The 17,862-nt window shown below is 43.2% G+C and overlaps 1 protein-coding gene across 5 annotated transcripts in view; it reads left to right on the top strand.

Moving 5' to 3' along the window:
• The window catches only part of LOC132402589 (butyrophilin subfamily 1 member A1-like), a 79,007-nt gene that overhangs the window by 51,047 nt on the left and 10,098 nt on the right, over positions 1 to 17,862 (top strand). For 4 of the 5 annotated variants that reach the window (XM_059985484.1, XM_059985487.1, XM_059985486.1 and 1 more), the window contains 3 exons: positions 3,504 to 3,851; positions 10,745 to 11,026; positions 17,335 to 17,458. In XM_059985484.1, coding sequence (XP_059841467.1) covers positions 3,504 to 3,851; positions 10,745 to 11,026; positions 17,335 to 17,429 — 725 coding nt within the window. In that variant the 3' untranslated portion in view covers positions 17,430 to 17,458. Of the gene's footprint in view, positions 1 to 3,503; positions 3,852 to 4,076; positions 4,292 to 9,395; positions 10,414 to 10,744; positions 11,027 to 17,334; positions 17,459 to 17,862 lie in introns of those variants that run through there. The other variant, XM_059985485.1, reaches the window with a different exon arrangement.

Consider the following 17,862-nt stretch of genomic DNA (forward strand, 5'->3'; position numbering starts at 1 on the left):
CAAAAGGCTCTCCCACTGAAATGCCAGTCATTCGGCCAGGCTCCTCTCCTAATACAGTACAGGTAGTCCCTGAGTTACAAACATCTGACTAATGGATGACTCGTGCTTACGAACTGAAGAAGGTGAATGCTATCCGCCATTTTCAGTCATTGCTGTTGACAGTGTTGTGTTTAACTTTGTATTTGGCTTAAATTTTTCTAGTAAGATTCACCCTGATTCTGCCCCCCGCCCCCCAAGTCGGCTGGTGGCGCAGTGAGATCAGCATCAACGAAGTTCCCAAGTTTGATCGAGTGACAGACTGCTCACATGCCGGGTTGATGTCGAGCTCACAAGTCGACCTCGTAAAAAAACACTGCCACCTCCAGTTTAAATTCCCACGCAGAATTGTGGAGGATCAGATACTCAAACCCAGCACAGCCCCCACTTGTCCCATTTAACCTGTCTCAGTGTGGTGGAATTTAGGACCCGGAGAATTCAATGCGGTGGTCCTTAGGACCTTGGGACCCGCCACCAGCAGTGTTTCTGTTCCATTGACAGGAAGTGATCGTGATTGAAAACAAACTGGTAATAATAAAGTGTTTGGAAAGAGGTGAAACACCGGTCATTGGAAAAGTGTTACGCTACAGTCGGTCAACGATTGGAACAATTTTAAAGGATAACAGATAAAGTGAGAATAATGAAGCATGTGAAAAGCCCTGCCCCAATTAAAACTAATTATTACTAAGCAACGTAGTGGTTTAATTATTGGAATACATACGTTTCTTAAGTGTTTTATATGCATAGAAAGGTAAAATGTATACTATATACGTAGACAAATGTTTGACTAACTGACGTTAAATAATACCGGGTGTACTTGTTCCGACTTACGTACAAATCCGACTTAAAGATGAACTCAGGAACGGAACTTGTACGTAACCCAGGGACTGCCTGTATACATAATTAGTACAGTTCCTCTTCAGGTTGGACTACCCACAAAATGATACGAGAAATCCTCCACAATGGAACTAGCAAATTCTGCTTATCACCTACTACAGCAATCCTGCTGTTTTTACATCTTTCCATGATCTGTCTCCTGCTGGCAGTTGGGAGGACCATAGTATAACCTGCCATAATGATAGCAGCTTTCTTAGTTTTCAGCTGTATCCATATTGCCTCAGCCCTCCAGTTTCCTATGAGTACAGCTATAAAGTTTTCTTTGAGCCGTTGTGCAACTCCCCCACTTCTTTTGCATTTCCCTTATTCATGAAACATTTCAGCAGTCAGTTCTGCCCCTCTCTGTCAAGTCCCTATAATGGCCATACATCATGGTTTGTAAACTGATAGGCTCTGAGTTCACCTGCATTACATGTAATGTTCCTTGCCTTGAAATAAACACATTCAAGCCTATCAGTCCCACCATGTTGATTAACCTGGCTCTGCCTGTCTTTTCTATCAGACTTTTCTAACCCCCTCAGTCCTCTACTCACTGACCGGCTAATTAATCCTTACCTCCAAACTAGTTTAAACTCTGCCAACTGTTACCTGGAAGGAAGCCCAATGATTTATGTCTCTGAAACCCTCATCATCACTCCTTAATACATGTGAAACTGTATATTACCTTTATATTGCTTGTCTTTCTAACTTCGAATTGGCACGACCATTTGTGTCCATTGATCCCTTTTTCTCACCACCTGATCACCCTTTGTTTTCTTTTACCCTTCATGTTGTTGTGCTCTCTAATTCTCCCCAGTTTAAGTGAATTGTGATCAACAAAAACGTTAACTCAGATTCCTTTCTATATTGGCTGGATGTTCCCTGATTTTTTTTTTAATTTTCAGCATTTACAATTATTTCTTTTCAACATCCGTTCATTGTAAATGAAAGACAGCAAAGGTTAGATTTCATTTCTCTTAAATATGCTGTGGTTTTCATAAGATAGCTAATCTGCTTCTGTTTTGCCACATGATATCTTGCATAAATAATCTTTGAGAAATTAATAGACTAATATATATCTATAATTTCCTTAATATTTGTTGAAATCATTTTCGCCATTCCATGCATTTACTTTGACTTTTTTTCTTTCTCAACCCAATAATGGTTGCCTAAGGTTACCTTCATGCAGGAAGGAAACCTTTTATATTACTATTTTCTTTAAGCACTCTTCATACTTTTCTCAGTGATAGGTCGCTGATTCTGGCATCAGATTTCATAATCTCATGGTGCAGTGAGTCACTAGAAAAGCTTAAAAACAAAATGCTGGAAGCATTCGACACCTCAGTCAGTATCTCAGAAACGAGGTGATGTTTTGAGTCAGCGCCCTTCATAAGAACTGGGAAATTAATCTTCTATTGTGAATATCCTATCTGTGTTGTGTCTCACCTATGTCATGTTCCCTTCCAGTAAGATGGCAGTCTGTTTTGTCACGCCGTCTTCTATGGGGTCATCCAAAGGTGTTATGTCTTTTTAAGCATTTTATTTTACAATTGCAAGTCCCTGCTGGACATTAAGAAATTAAAGTATTGTAGGTCTAACCCATCAGCAAGTTGCTTGTTGGCAGAGAAACTGGTGGAGTTGGACTTGGTGCAGCATGTGCTGCTGCCTGCATCAGAGGGTCGTCAAAGGTGTGCATACGTGAAGGAGGCATGCAGACTAACAGCGAGTGATCATCTTAGTCATGTTTCTTGTGATCACAAGACCCTGTTGGGCATTGGTTATGTGGAATGTTGCATGTCTGATTCACTGGTTTATTGGCAGATGGCAGGGGAGCTGTGTGGCCTCGGTCATAGTGAGGACAAGGCCTCAAGCCACAGGGGAGAGAGGCATCAGAGTTGGTGTGTTCCACCAGATTTCCGGGGGCAATGTGGTGCTGTCCCCTAGTGTTTGTTTGGCAGAAGACAGGCAATATTGTGCTTGACTGCAGATGGTTGCAACATTCATGCACTCGGGATCCTAAACAATATTTTTTGTGACAATATTTTGTGGCCTGTGTGCTTTTGTTGTTTATGACTGTTGGTACTGTATTTTGCACCTTGGCCCCAGAGGAAAGCTGTTTACTTTGGCTGCATTCATGGGTATACATATATATGGTTGGATGACGATTAAACTTCTAATTACCTATCTGTGGCCAAAATGCAGTTGGGCCCTACAGTGCCTTTTCAAAAGTAAACCATTGATTTTTAGAAAATATTTCAGACATTTATGGGGAAAACTGAAGTAGATGAATTTTACAAACTGACAAAGTGGTTAAATGTTAAATAGTATTTACACTAATTTTATTGGAGAAATCTTGAAAATGATAAGTGAAGTCTTTACTTCAGTCTCAGCTGTGTCCCAATATGCACCAAGCAATTTCTTAAAGGGAGTGAAAAGGGGAAGCATGTCATTGATAAAATGGTAGAGCACTTCCTGGGTTCTGATGGTGTTATGGGTTGAAGTGTATTGTAACTTAACAGGAAGTACTGTGTAGAGCTTGTTAATTCATGTTGGTGGTTAACTTAACCTGCTCTGGGATTTCCCATTTATAGGTCATTTCAAGGTGAAGTGTAAGGAAGAGCAAGTCACAGCCAAGGCTGGAGATGATGATGTCATCCAGTGCAGATTTTACTCTGGAAGTAAATTTGGAAGTGTGGCTTTTGTTTGGAAGAAAGTGAATACTAAGGGGATTGTCTACAATTATTCGAGGAGCCAAGTCAATCAGACAGAGCAAGATCCAAGCTACCACAACCGCGCAGAAGTCTTTGCCAGTGAGATCCCTCAAGGGAACTTGTCCCTGAGACTGAGGAATGTGTCTCTGTCAGATGCTGGAATCTATAAACTCCATGTCTCCAGCCGATCTCAAAGTGCCGATGCACAAGTCCTCCTTAGCATCCGAGGTAAGGATGGGAGACTCTTGTTTCACTGTCTGAAAAAAAAGAATTAATTGCTTCTTCCAAAAATTCCTGTACAGGTATCAGTCTGATCATGATTGGAGCAAAGCTGTGTTTAAACTTGGATACTAAACTAAAGTTTTTTTTAGATATATCTATATATGTATATAAAATCAAAATTAAATCCTGTCCTGGGCTTTGTTTGTGTTCCTTTCCTCAATCTGCGCCCAGTATCTTTCCACAGTGGCTCAGCAAGTCCAGAAAATCGTGTGGTGGGATTGGGATCCTGGCCTGAGACTCTTTGCTATTACTTGTGGTCGTATGTCAGAGCCCTAACACAATGTGCCACATTGCTGACTCCTTATTCATCAGTGCTTTATAAAAGCAGAAGGGATCTGGAGATGAGTACTTTCACCTGGAAGTACTGCTTCTCCCACCTGGACAAGGTAATTTAAAACCTATGCCATGCCTTGTGCCTCGGAATGCGTTGTGTCTGTCGTCTGGTTGAGCTGATTAAAGTATAATCCATACTGGTTAGCGAAAGGTAATAGATTTGATCAACAAGGAATAAAATGGCAGCTGTTTAACATCAGGCTTGAGAGCATGGTTGCTCTCTGAGTAAAATGGTTTGTATTATTGCCTCAGTTCTTCGGATTTACTTTTGTCGGCAGGGCAAGGGTCACCCAGAGATGAGGTGATAACTGGGATGCTTCAGAGGCAGAAATACATTGATCATGTTTGATAGGGTTTGGGTTCAAGAACAAGTAGAGCCAAGTTTCCAGTGTGTCACCGGTGGGTCAGTTGGGATTTATGGAGATCTGTGGCTACTTTTTGTTGGTGCCAGCTTTTACCTCTGAATTGCCAAAAAAAACCTTATTGTTCTAAATAGGCAAGGGCAGATAGTGTGATATCATCGAGCTGGTCTTAGAAGATGGGGCTTCTGGTCGAGAGTGAGCTCAGTGTTTAAGCTGTGCAGCTTTATATGTGTTTGGCTGCAGTGTACTGGAAGCAAATGAGTTCAGCCCTTTTTTAAATGGCCTAATGTGTGTTAGTTAGAGAAGATGCTGCTATGGTTAGGTTCATTGGAGGTTTCAGGCTGTGTAGCAAGATTTTGCCACTCCCTGCTGAAGTCTAGGTCTGCAGCATTTCAAATCAGGTAAGGCTGACCTTCAGCAGAGGTCAACTTGATTTCTTGTAAAGCTATCAGAGATGCTCTGAGTCAGTACTAGTCCAAATTGAGTCCCTGACTAATTTCCAGGGAGATCAGGGCTTAAATACTGTAATGGGCTTCTTAATCAAAGTCAGGCAGCATTGCTGACAACAGCACATCCCTTCCCATTGACCTTAATGTTTTGAACAGAAGGGTATGGGTAGGTCACCACCCACCCTGACAGCCTCCAATGCACCTGAATCCACAGTCACTGTTGTGGATGTAAAACCAGTCTTCCCGAGAGTGAAACCACACAAAACATCATTTGCAGTTGGTGTCTGTGGTTGTTTCCTGAGATCCTGTGCAGATCAGCTGGAGTTATTGACAGTTATTTTTAACCTCTCCCTTCTTCAGTTTGTGGTACCCTCTTTCTTTAAGACAACTACTAATATCCTGGTACCTAAGAGAAACACGATAATGTGTAAAAAATAAAATCAAGAGAACCATTACTGCCCAGTGGCTCTGACATCTGCCGTCATGAGTGCATTGAGAGGCTGGTCATGGCGCACACTAACTTCCAGACAATCAAGACCTACTGCAATTGGCCTACCACTGAAAGAGATCTACAGAGGACACCACCTCCCTGGCCCTACACTCTTTGATGTCTAGACATAAAGGCACCTACGTCAGACCATTGTTTATTGACTAAGGTGCTGCCTTCAATACCATTATTAAAAGCAAACTCATCATCAAACGCCAGACCATAGGAGTAAATACCTACCTCTACAACTGAATCTAACTCCATCTATAAGTTTGCAAATGATACCATCATAGTGGCCACATCTCCAATCACAAAGAGTCAGATACAGAGCCTAGTGACACAGTTTCATGACAACAACCTTTCCCTCCATGTCAGTAAAACAAAAGAACTAGTCATTGACTTCAAGGAGGTTGGGGGGGGGGGGGGGGTTAATGGAAGAGCAGTGCACAGGTTCCTGTCTACATTAATGGTGCTGAGGTTGAGCTTCAAGTTCTGGGGAATAAACATCACCGATAGCCTGTTCTAGTAAACCACATTGACACAACGGCCAAGAAAGCTCAACAATGCCTCTATTCTTCATAAAGTTATGAAATTTGGCATGTTCCCTTTGACTTTCACTATTCTTTATCAAAACACCATATAAAGCATTCTATCTGGATGCATTATGGCTTAGTATAGCAACTGTTCTGCAGGGAGTTGTGGACACAGCACAGCACATCACAGAAATCAGCTTCCCCTCCATGAACTCTGTCTACACTTATTGCTGCCTCAGTAAAGCAGCCAGCAGAATCAAGGACTCTATCCGCCATGGATATTCTCTCTTCCCCTTTTCCATTGGGCAGAAAATACAAGTACTTGAAAACACGTACCAGCAGGCACAAGGCTAGTTTCTATCCTGCTGCAATAAGACTATGAAATGGTTCCCAAGTATGATAAGATGAATTCCTCACTTCACAATCTACCTCATTCTGATTGTGCGCTATATTATGTGCTTACACTGCACTTTCTCTATAGCTGTTACACTTTATTTTGCATTGTTATTGTTTTTGCCTTACTCTGCTTCATACGGAGTATAATGACTTGTTCTGTATGAACAGTGTAAAAGTATTTTTTTCACTGTCTGCAGTACAATTGACAATAATAAAACAATACCAGGCAATCTCTGCATTCTCCTCTTAGGCAGAGCCAGAAGTAGTGTGGAGATGAGATGTGCTGTGGTCCTCAGTGAGCGTTAGGCCAAAGGACATAGGAGCAGAATTAGGCCGTTTGGTCTATTGAAGCTGCTCTGCTGTTCCATTATGGCGCAACCCTATACTCCTACCTTCTCGCATAACTTTTGACATCCTGACTAATCACGAACCGTTTAACCTCCGCTTTAAATATACTCAGTGACTTGGCCTCTGGAGCAATCTATGGCAATGAGATTCACCACCCAATAGCTAAGTAAATATAGCTTAGATTCTGGATTAGTTCCTGAGGATTGGAGGGTGGCTAATGTAACCCCACTTTTTAAAAAAGGAGGGAGAGAGAAACCGGGGAATTATAGACTAGTTAGTCTGACATCGGTGGTGGGGAAAATACTAGAGTCGGTTATCAAAGATGTGATAACAGCACATTTGGAAAGAGGTGAAATCATCAGATAAAGCATAGATTTGTGAAAGGAAAATCATGTCTGACAAATCTTATAGAATTTTTTGAAGATGTAACTAGTAGAGTGGATAGGGGAGAGCCTGTAGATGTGGTATATTTAGATTTTCAAAAGGCTTTTGACAAGGTCCCACACAGGAGATTAGTGTGCAAACTTAAAGCATACGGTATTGGGGATATGGCATTGACGTGGATAGAGAATTGGTTGGCAGACAGGAAGTAAAGAGTGGGAGTAAACAGGACCTTTTCAGAATGGCAGGCAGTGACTAGTGGGGTACCGCAAGGCTCAGTGCTGGGACCCCAGTTGTTCACAATATAAATGATTTAGGCAAGGGAATTAAATGCAGCATCTCCCAAGTTTACGGATGACACGAAGCTGGGCGGCGGTGTTAGCTGTGAGGAGGATGCAGGTTGACTTGGATAGGTTAGGTGAGTGGGCAAATTCATGGCAGATGCAGTTTAATGTGGATAAATGTGAGGTTATCCACTTTGGTTGCAAGAACAGGAAAACATTATTATCTGAACGGTGGCTGATTAGAAAAAGGGGAGATGCAACGAGACCTGGGTGTCATTGTACGCCAATCATTGAAGGTGGGCATGCAGGTACAGCAGGTGGTGAAAAAGGCAAATGGTATGTTGGCATTCATAGCAAAAGGATTTGAGTACAGGAGCAGGGAGGTTCTACTGCAGTTGTACAAGGCCTTGGTGAGACCACACCTGGAGTATTGTGTGCAGTTTTGGTCTCCTAATCTGAGAAAAGACATTCTTGCCGTAGAGGGAGTACAGAGAAGGTTCACCGGATTGATTCCTGGGATGGCAGGACTTTCATATGAAGAAAGACTGGATCGACTAGACTTGTACTCACTGGAATTTAGAAGATTGAGGGGGGATCTTATTGAAACGTATAAAATTCTAAAGGGATTGGACAGGCTAGATGCAGGAAGATTGTTTCCAATGTTGGGGAAATCCAGAACGAGGGGTCACAGTTTAAGGATAAAGGGGAATCCTTTTAGGACCGAGATGTGGAAAAACTTCTTCACACAGAGAGTGGCGAATCTGTGGAATTCTCTGCCACAGAAAACAGTTGAGGCCGGTTCATTGGCTATACTTAAGAGGAAGTTAGATATGGCCCTTGTGGCTAAAGGGATCAGGGGGTATGGAGAGAAAGCAGGTACGGGGTTCTGAGTTGGATGATCAGCCATGATGATACTGAATGGCGGTGCAGGCTCAAAGGACCGAATGGCATACTCCTGCACCTATTTTGTATGTTTCTAAATGCCTCCTCATCTCTGTTTGAAAGAGATATCCCTCTAGTCCGAGGCAGTGCTCACTGGTCCTAGACCCCTGCCCCCTGCTCCCCCACTACAGGAAACGTCCCACTCCATCTAGGCTTTTGAATATTCAATAGGCAGTGAGATCCCCCTCTCATTCTTTGAAACTCCGATAACTACAGGCCCAAAAGCAATCATATTCTCGCATGTTAATCTTTTCATTTCTGGATCATTCTCATGAACCTCCTCTGAACCCTCTCCAGTGCCAGCATACCCTCCTTGCATATGGAGCCATAAACATTTGGCAGTACTGCAAGTGCACACTGATTAATGCCTATACAGCCTCATCATTGTATCCTTGTCAGCAGAATAGTACTATCTGTAATAACCCCTAACCCCCACCACCCCAACTGAGCTCCACCAGCCACAGGGAGTATTTTAGAGTTTCTGCAGACAGAACCTTGTCAGAAAAAAGTTTGGTACAGAATCCTGTTGAACAAACCAGTACAGGCAAACCCTGTGTAATGCAGTTTGGGTAATGAAAGTCTGCGCATACAAAATTTGTAAATCATGACTAAAAAAGGATTCATTTATTTATCATGTGTACTTTGAAACATACAGTTAAGTGTTGTATTTGTGTTAACAACCAACACATCTGGGTGCAGCCAACAAGTGTCGCTGCACATTCCAGTGGAGGATGGAGTAACTGGGTTGTTTACAGGTGATGGAATTGGGGGAAGGGTAACAGGTACTGCTTCTTGACAATTTTCCCCTTGGACAATGCATACCAGCTGAGTGCACAAATGATAGTACCCAAGATGTAGCTGAAAAATTTGGCATCCCTTTCAATTGTTATTGTGTGACGAATCAATGATTTGAATGAATTGAAAGTGGTTGTATATTGTGGAGTGCAAGGGTACTGAGTTTGTTTTCTGTGCCAGCTTCCGTCCTGCACTGGCTCTGGGGCATGGAGCTAGTCCCAGCCAAGGCTGATATCCCGAACGATGTACACAGGAGGCTGGGAGAGCGGCAAGAGCAGGATTGAGCAAGGAGCAGAAGTCTGAATACATAACAAGATTCTTTTGCCAGGGGCGACAACGGAAGATCCAGCGGGGCCCGTCTCTTGGTTTAGCCTTCGACCTGCTGCTTCAGGCTGCCGTGCTTTAACATCTCTTGGAATTTAACCTGACCAGAAAATCCCTGACGTGTGATGTCCTTTATCAGAGCCAAGAAAGAAATGACCTGCTGAAGAACATTCAATTCGAACTAACGTATTTCTTTATGTAATCATCAGTTAAAACAATAGAGCAGAGTAGGCCCTCCCCTTTGACCTATTGTGCCCTGACCCATTGACCATCAGCACTCTGGCCCCACTCCATAATAATCCACTCCCTTACATTTATCAGTTCTTTCCTCATTGAGATTTTATCCAATTCCCTATTTCAAGTCCTTGGAGAACCTGTTTCTATGGCCCCTTTAGGAAACACTTTCAAGCTCAACAGATGTGTTCCTGTTGTTCTACTCATTTGAAACGTCACATAATTTTGAATGCCCTAATTAAATCTTCTCTTTTTATGCTGCAAGGTGAATAGCACCTTCAAACAGTAACTGTCTTCTGCAGCTTCCTCCAAAGCTTTGACCCAGCCCCACACCCACCTTCCTGAAAATGAGAACGCAGAATTAGATTAAGTTGTAATCATTGAGTAATTTTACCCAATGCCTCTGTTTACAAGTTCTATTCACAAGATCATAGACTATAAGACTGGAACAGAAGTAGGCGATTTGGTCCATCATCTGTTTCTTCCATTCCATCGTGGCTGATTTTTTTTATTCCCCATTCTCTTGCCTTTTCCCCCATTATCTTTTACTTCCTGACTAATTAAGAATCTATCAACTTCTGTTTTGACTTGTCCTCCACAGCCATCGGTGGCAATAAATTCCACAGATTCACCACCCTCTGGCTAAGGAAATTACTCCTCATCTCTGTTCTGAAGTGATATCCTTGTATTCTTGGTACTAGACCCTCTCCCCCTTCTCACTATAAGAGCTGCTCTCCACATCCACTCTATCTAGGCCTTTAATTATTCGATAGTTTCCAATCCCAATCATCCTCAACAAGACCCGTTCCATTATTTTCCATCCCTTCTCCTCTCTACAAGCTTAAAATTGGTCGGTGATTCACGAGCTGATCTCGATGGACAATATTGGCAGTGTTGCAAGGAGATCCAATGAGGTAAGATTTCTTCTGTCCTGTTGGCTTGGTTCAAACTGTTTACTTTTTGCCTTGCAGCTCTCGGCACACAGCCAGTCATTCATTCGTCTGGTGACGGCCTGGGACTGTTGGTGCTGGTCTGCGAGTCTTCCGGGTGGTACCCAGCTCCCAGCGTCACCTGGGAAAATGGACTAGGCAAGAATCTGACCAGGCACTCGCACACAGAGCATTTTAACTGCAAAGGTGGCAGTGTCTGTGTGAAGAGCACGCTAGAGCTGATGAACTGGCCCACCGGCAACTACACATGCACAATGTGGGACCAGCAATTGGATGAAGGATTATCAACAACTTTCTCCTTGAGTGAGTATGTTCTGCTGTATTCCGTTTGTAGTGTGTTGACAATAGACAATAGGTGCAAAAGTAGACCATTCGGCCCATTGAGCCTGCACTGCCGTTTTGAGATCATGGCTGATCATCTACTATCAATACCTGGTTCCTGCCTTGTCCCCATATCCCTTGATTCCCCTATCCATAAGATACCTATCTAGCTCCTTATTGAAAGCATCCAGAGAATTGGCCTCCACTGCCTTCCGAGGCAGTGCATTCCAGACGCCCACAACTCTCTGGGAGAAGAAGTTTTTCCTTAACTCTGTCCGAAATGACCTTATTCTCAAACCATGCCCTCTGGTACTGGACTCTCCCAGCATCTGGAACATATTTCCTGCCTCTATCTTGTCTAATCCCTTAATAATCTTATATGTTGCAATCAGATCCCCTCTCAATCTCCTTAATTCCAGCGTGTACAAGCCCAGTCTCTCTAACCCTCTGCGTAAGACAGTCCTGAGATCCCAGGAATTAACCTTGTGAATCGATGCTGCACTTCCTCTACAGCCAGGATGTCCTTCCTTAACCCTGGAGACCAAAACTGTACACAATACTCCAGGTGTGATCTCACCAGGGCCCTGTACAAATGCAAGAGGATTTCCTTACTCTAGTACTCAATTCCCTTTGTAATAAAGGCCAACATTCCATTAGCCTTCTTCACTGCCTGCTGCACTTGCTCATTCACCTTCAGTGACCGATGAACAAGGACTCTTAGATCTCTTTGTATTTCTCCCTTACCTAACTTTACACCATTCAGATAATAATCTGCCTTCTTGTTCTTACTCCCAAAGTGGATAACCTCACACTTATTCACATTAAACGTCATCTGCCAAGTATCTGCCCACTCACCCAGCTCATCCAAGTCACCCTGAATTCCCCTAACATCCTTATCACATGTCACACTGCCACCCAGCTTAATATCATCAGCAAACTTGCTGATGTTATTCTCAATGCCTTCATCTAAATTGTTGACGTCGATCGTAAACAGCTGTGGTCCCAATACCGAGTCCTGAGGCACCCCACTGGTCACCACCTGCCATTCTGAGAAACACCCGTTCACCGCTACCCTTTGCTTTCTATTTGCCAACCAGTTTTCTATCCATGTCAATGTCTTCCCCCCCCCCCAATGCCATGAGCTTTGATTTTACCCACCTATCTCCTATGTGGGACCTTATCAAATGCCTTCTGAAAATCGAGGTACACTGCATCCACTGGATCTCCCTTGTCTAAGTTCCTGGTTACATCCTCGAAAAACTCCAATAGATTAGTCAAGCATGATTTACCCGTGGTAAATCCATGCTGGCACAGCCCAATCATATCACTGCTATCTAGAGATTCCACTATTTCATCTTTAATAATGGACTCTACCATCTTCCCACTACTGATGTCAGGCTGACAGGTCGATGGTTCTCTGTTTTCTCCGTCCCTCCTTTCTTAAAAAGTGGGATAACATTAGCCATTCTCCAATCCTCAGGAACTGATCCTGAATCTAAGGAACATTGGAAAATGATTACCAATGCATCTGCAATTTCTAGGGCCACCTCCTTTAGTACCCTAGGATGCAGACCATCTGGACCTGGGGATTTGTCAGCCTTCAGTCTCATCAGTCTACTCATCACCGTTTCTTTCCTAATGTCAATCTGTTTACATTTCCTCTCTTACCCTATGTCCTTGGCCCGTCTTCCCTAGTGAAGACAGATCTAAAATAATTATTAAATTCTTCTGCCAGTCCTGTGTTTCCCATAACAATTTCACCCAATTCATTCTTCAAGGGCCCAACATTGTTCTTAACTATCTTCTTTCTCTTCTAAAAAAGCTTTTGCTATCCTCCTTTATATTCCTGGCTAGCTTGAGTTCGTACCTCATTTTTTCTCCCTGTATTGCCTTTTTAGTTAAGTTCTGTTGTTCCTTAAAAATTAAAAATTTCCGATCAGATCCTACCTTCCCTGGAACAAAGCCGAATTATCTAAAAACCTGAAGCCCTCCCTCCTGCACCATCCTCTCAGCCACGTATTAATCTGTATAATCTTTCCGTTCCTTGCCTCACTCGCACATGGCACAGGTAGCAATCCTGAGATTGTTACCCTGGAGGTCCTGCTCTTCAGCTTCGCACCTAACTCCCTGAACTCCCTATGCAGGACCCCCGCACTCATCCTACCCACGTCGTTGATCCCTACAATCACCACAACATCTGGATTCTTGCCCTCCCTCTCGAGAATAACCTGCACCCGATCTGAGATGTCTCAGACCCCGGCACCAGGGAAGCAACTTACCATCCGAGACTCCTGATCTTCCCCACAAAATCTCCTATCCGCCCCCCTGACTATAGAATCCCCTATCACTACCGCTCTCTTCTCTTCCCTCCCCCCCCCCCCTTCCTAGTCGAGGGTCCAACCTCAGTGCCAGAGACAGGACCACTGCAACTTGTTCCTGGTAGGTCATCCCCACCAACAGTATCCAAAACGGTATACTTATTGTTGGTGGGAACTGCCACAGGGGTGCTCTCCTCTCTCTGCTCCCCCTGCCTCTCTTGATTGTCACCCATTTGCCTACCTGCTGACTTTTCGGTGTGACTACCTCCCGATAACTCTTATCTATCTCTGCCTCGGCCTCCCGAATGATCCATAGTTCATCCAGCTCCTGCTCCAATTCCCTCAGTCGGTCTGTTAGGAGCTGCAGCTGGATACACCTATTGCAGGTCATCAGGGACAACTGTGTTGACTCTGACCTCCCACATACGGCATACGGAGCACACCACTGCTCTGTCTCCCCCATTACCTGATCCCAGATTAGTCAGAATAAATAAAAAAAGAACCTACTGACCTTACTTTTTTATCTCAGCAAGCATGTACTCGGGCTCACTGATTTCCTCTCACCGAAGTATCCTTGCGCCGAAGCCCGCTGAGCCAAAGCCCAGCACTCTGCTCCCGTGCACACCGCTGCCCACTCCTAAAAGTGGGCCTCTTTTTAAACCCCGCGCTTGCTGATGACATCACCCGCGCCTGCACAGTTTTACCTTTCTCCTCGGGTACTGTCCAGGTAGGTCTGACGGTCTCGGCCTACCTACAACGGCTGATCCTCCGATTTCCAGTCGTCTGTCGACCTTGAGCACTCCTTACTTCCGCTCTGCTGCCTGCACTGACACCGCAATTGAGCGGAATATCAATTGCACTGGCCTGTGTCTGAGCACATCGAATTGGGCCTATGTTTGATAGGATTCTGTATTTCTGTTTCAACTCTGGTTTGGGCATCACTTTTTGTACAATTGCAAGAAAAAGTTTGTGAACCCTTTGCAGTTACTTGGTTTTCTGCATTAATAACTCATAAAATGTGGTCTGACCTTCATCTAAGTCATAATAATAGACAAATTCAATCTCCCTGAACTAATAACACACAATCAATACTGAGTAAACCATTTAAACAATCACAGTCCAGGTTCAAAAATGTATGTGCATCTCTGGAGTAATGTCTTCTGAAAAAGCTATTTGGAATCAGATGTTCCAATCAATGATATGAGATTGGAGGTGTGGGTTGTAGAGATGCCCTGCTTACAAAGTCAGGTTATTGACACAGCCTGCTCTTCTCAAGAAAGATCTGTTTATGGGCACCATGCCTTGATCAAAACAACTTTCAGATTACCTTAGAATAAGAATTGTAGAGGTACATGAAGCTGGAAAAGGCTACAGAAGTATTTCTAAAGACCTGTGTGTCCATCAGTCCACAGTAAGAGAAATTGTCTACACATGAAGGAAATTTAGTACTGTTGCTGCTCACCCTAGGAGTGGACTAGCATCAAGAGCACTGTGCAGTGCTGAAGAAGTTGAAAAAGAACCGCAAGGGAAACAGCGAAAGGCCTGCGGAAATCTTTAGAACTTGATAAATCTGTTCACTATAAGAAAGACATTGAGCAAGAATGGCGTTCAGAGAAAGGCTCTACAGAGGAAACCACTGCTTTCTAAAAACAACATTGCTGCGCGTCTCAAGTTTGCAAAAGACCACCTGGATGTACAAAATACTTCTGGGACAATGTTCTGTGGACAGATGAAATTTTTGACAGAAATGCACACTGCTATGTTTGCAGGAAAACCTCATCCCAACTGGGAAGCATAGTAGAAGGGGTATCATAGTTTGGGGCTTCTTCATTGTCTCAGGGTATAGACAGTTTGCGGGAACAATGAACTCAAAATTGTATCAATACATTTTACAGGAGAATGTCAAGATAGTGGTCTGTCATCTGAAGCATAATACAAGTTCGATGATGCAACAAGCCAATTATCCCAATTACAAGAGTAAATAAACAACAGAATGCTTTAAAAAGAAGAAAATTTGTGTTTTGGAATGGTCTAGTCAGAGGCCAGATCTTAACCCAATTGAGATGCTGTGGTGTGACTTAAAGATGGCTGCTGATATCCCAGAAATACTGATGAACTGAAACAGTTTTGTATGGAGGAATGGTCTAAAATTCCTCCTCATAGTTGTGCGAATCTGATCAACAGCTACAGAGTTATTATAGATAAATAAAATATTGTAGAATACTTTTAGGTTACTGCTGCTAAAGGGGATTCTACCAGTCATTAAATACAAGGGTTCAGATACTACTTCCAGCCGGGATTTTGAATGGTTAAACAATGTGTTCAATAAAGACATGAAATGTACAATTGTTTGTGTGTTATTAGCTCAGCCAAATTGTGTTTGTCTATTAATGTGACTTAAATGAAGGTCAGACCACATGTTATGAGTAATAAATGCAGAAAACAAGGTTCATTCATAGCTTGTCATACCAGACAGCCAGCCACTCTGGTGTTGTTTGGTTGATTTTGAGCAGGTCAGTGTCAGCTCAATCAGGTGAGAGTGGACATTTGCGCAGAACGTGTTTAATGTTCTGCACCCTTAAGCCACACTCACAGGATTCGCTGGTTTTTAAACCCCACTTCACTGTATTGTCTTCCGTCCGTCAAGCAGTGCCCCATCTGGCAACATTTCTGTGGGTCTTGCACTGTATTGTTTGGTGGGGCTCTGGCTTCTGTTTGTTGCCAGAGGTCAATCCTGTATGTTTGGGGGGATGTTCCATGCGGTAGTTCCTCCACTGTAGCAAAACTTTTCCTCAATTTTAGGTGGTCGGAAACTGGCATATGATGACGTAGTGGGTGCTGTGGATCTGAGTTCTGTTTAGCTTTTTCTATTATTGTTGTATTGTGCTTTGGATCTCTGGGAGAGCAATGCCTGCAAGTCTGTAAATGATGTTAGTGGGTGTGGGGTACAGTGTACACATGATTATTTGGCAGGCTTTGTTAAGCAATGGGTCTATTTTCTTTGCATGGGCTGATCTGCCCCACACAGGTGCACAGTATTCTGCAGGTGCATAGCAGAGTGCTCGGGCAGTTGATCTAAGTGTGTGAGTATTATCTCCCCCTTTTGTGCTTGCAATTTTTTCAAGAGAATTGCGAGAGCCAACTTTCCCTTGGAGTTTTTGGATGTGGGTGGCAAATGAGAGCGTCCTATCCAGTGTCATGCCCAGGTAAAGTGGAGTTGGATGGTGTTCAAGCTCCTTCCCACACCAGAAGATCTTGAGTTTCTGAGCAGCTTCTAGATTCCGCAGGTGGAATACACATACTTGAGTTTTTTGATGGATTTGGGTTCAGAGACCATTTTTCATAATACTGCTTCATTGCTTTGAGGACTGCTGTGAGTCATACTTCATCTTCTTGGAAGGAGTTAGCTTGTGTTGCTATGCATATGTCATCTGCATAAATAAACCTTCGTGTGATAGGAAAGGTTGGTTGGTCGTTTGTGTAAACATTAAATAGTAGAGGTGCCAGGACTGATCCCTGTGGTAGTCCGTTCTTTTGCGAATGCCACCTACTCTTAATTTCATTCATTTCTATGTAAAATCTGTGATTTTCTAGTTTGACTGTGGTTTCGTTCTTTAACATTTTAGATAATTTCAGTAGAAGGCCTCTATGATTCACGGTGTCGTGTTAAGTCAATGAATACTGCCCCTGTAATTTGTCGCCATCCTCAATATACTGGGTTCAGTTCAGGACTTGACCGCAGCAAGAGCAGCCTGGCCTGCACCCGGCTTGGTCTGCTGTTAGAAGATCTTTGCCTAACAGGGATATTCTCTTACACAATCTCTTGTGTCTCCTCTTCAGAGAAGTTGCTAGTTCAAATGAAAGATCATGTCTTTCTGAAACAGGTATACATGTTAAAGTTGATAGATTGTGTATTTCCTGTAAGGTGTGGGTGACGAGTACACTGGTAAACAATGTTGGTATGTTTTACAGTTCACAGGATACCTTTGGGAACAGTGATTGGTGCTACTGGTGCCAGCATCTGCGCACTTGTTTTGATTGTGGCTGTCTGTTGGAGTTGGTGGTAACAAGTGGGCAATGCGACTGGGGTCCTGTGGTGAGTATCAGGTCATTCAGAGATGCTATTTAATCAGATTATAGTTCCCTTCAGTACAACTATAAGATGATCAGAGAAGAAGGAATACAGTCAGTACCTTGTGCTAGCTCTGCCATTCCATACGATGATGCATGATCTTTTATCTCATTGTTACTTTCCTGTGCTAAACCCCATATCCTTGATTCCTTGAATAACCAACAGTCAGTGTCATTTGACTGTTTGCATCACTGTCTGGTATGGACTAGTTTGGAAACAGCTGCAGAAAGTTGCAAACTTGGCCAGGTCCATTTTGGGCACTTAGCCTCACCAGTATTAAGAACATCTTCAAAAGGCAATGCCTTAAGAGGGAGGCATCAATTATTAAGCTTCTCATTATATTTCATAGTTTTTATGTTCTGTTCTGT

This window comes from Hypanus sabinus, chromosome 12 (genome assembly GCF_030144855.1).
Source record: "Hypanus sabinus isolate sHypSab1 chromosome 12, sHypSab1.hap1, whole genome shotgun sequence".
In the NCBI taxonomy this organism is placed as follows: domain Eukaryota; kingdom Metazoa; phylum Chordata; class Chondrichthyes; order Myliobatiformes; family Dasyatidae; genus Hypanus; species Hypanus sabinus.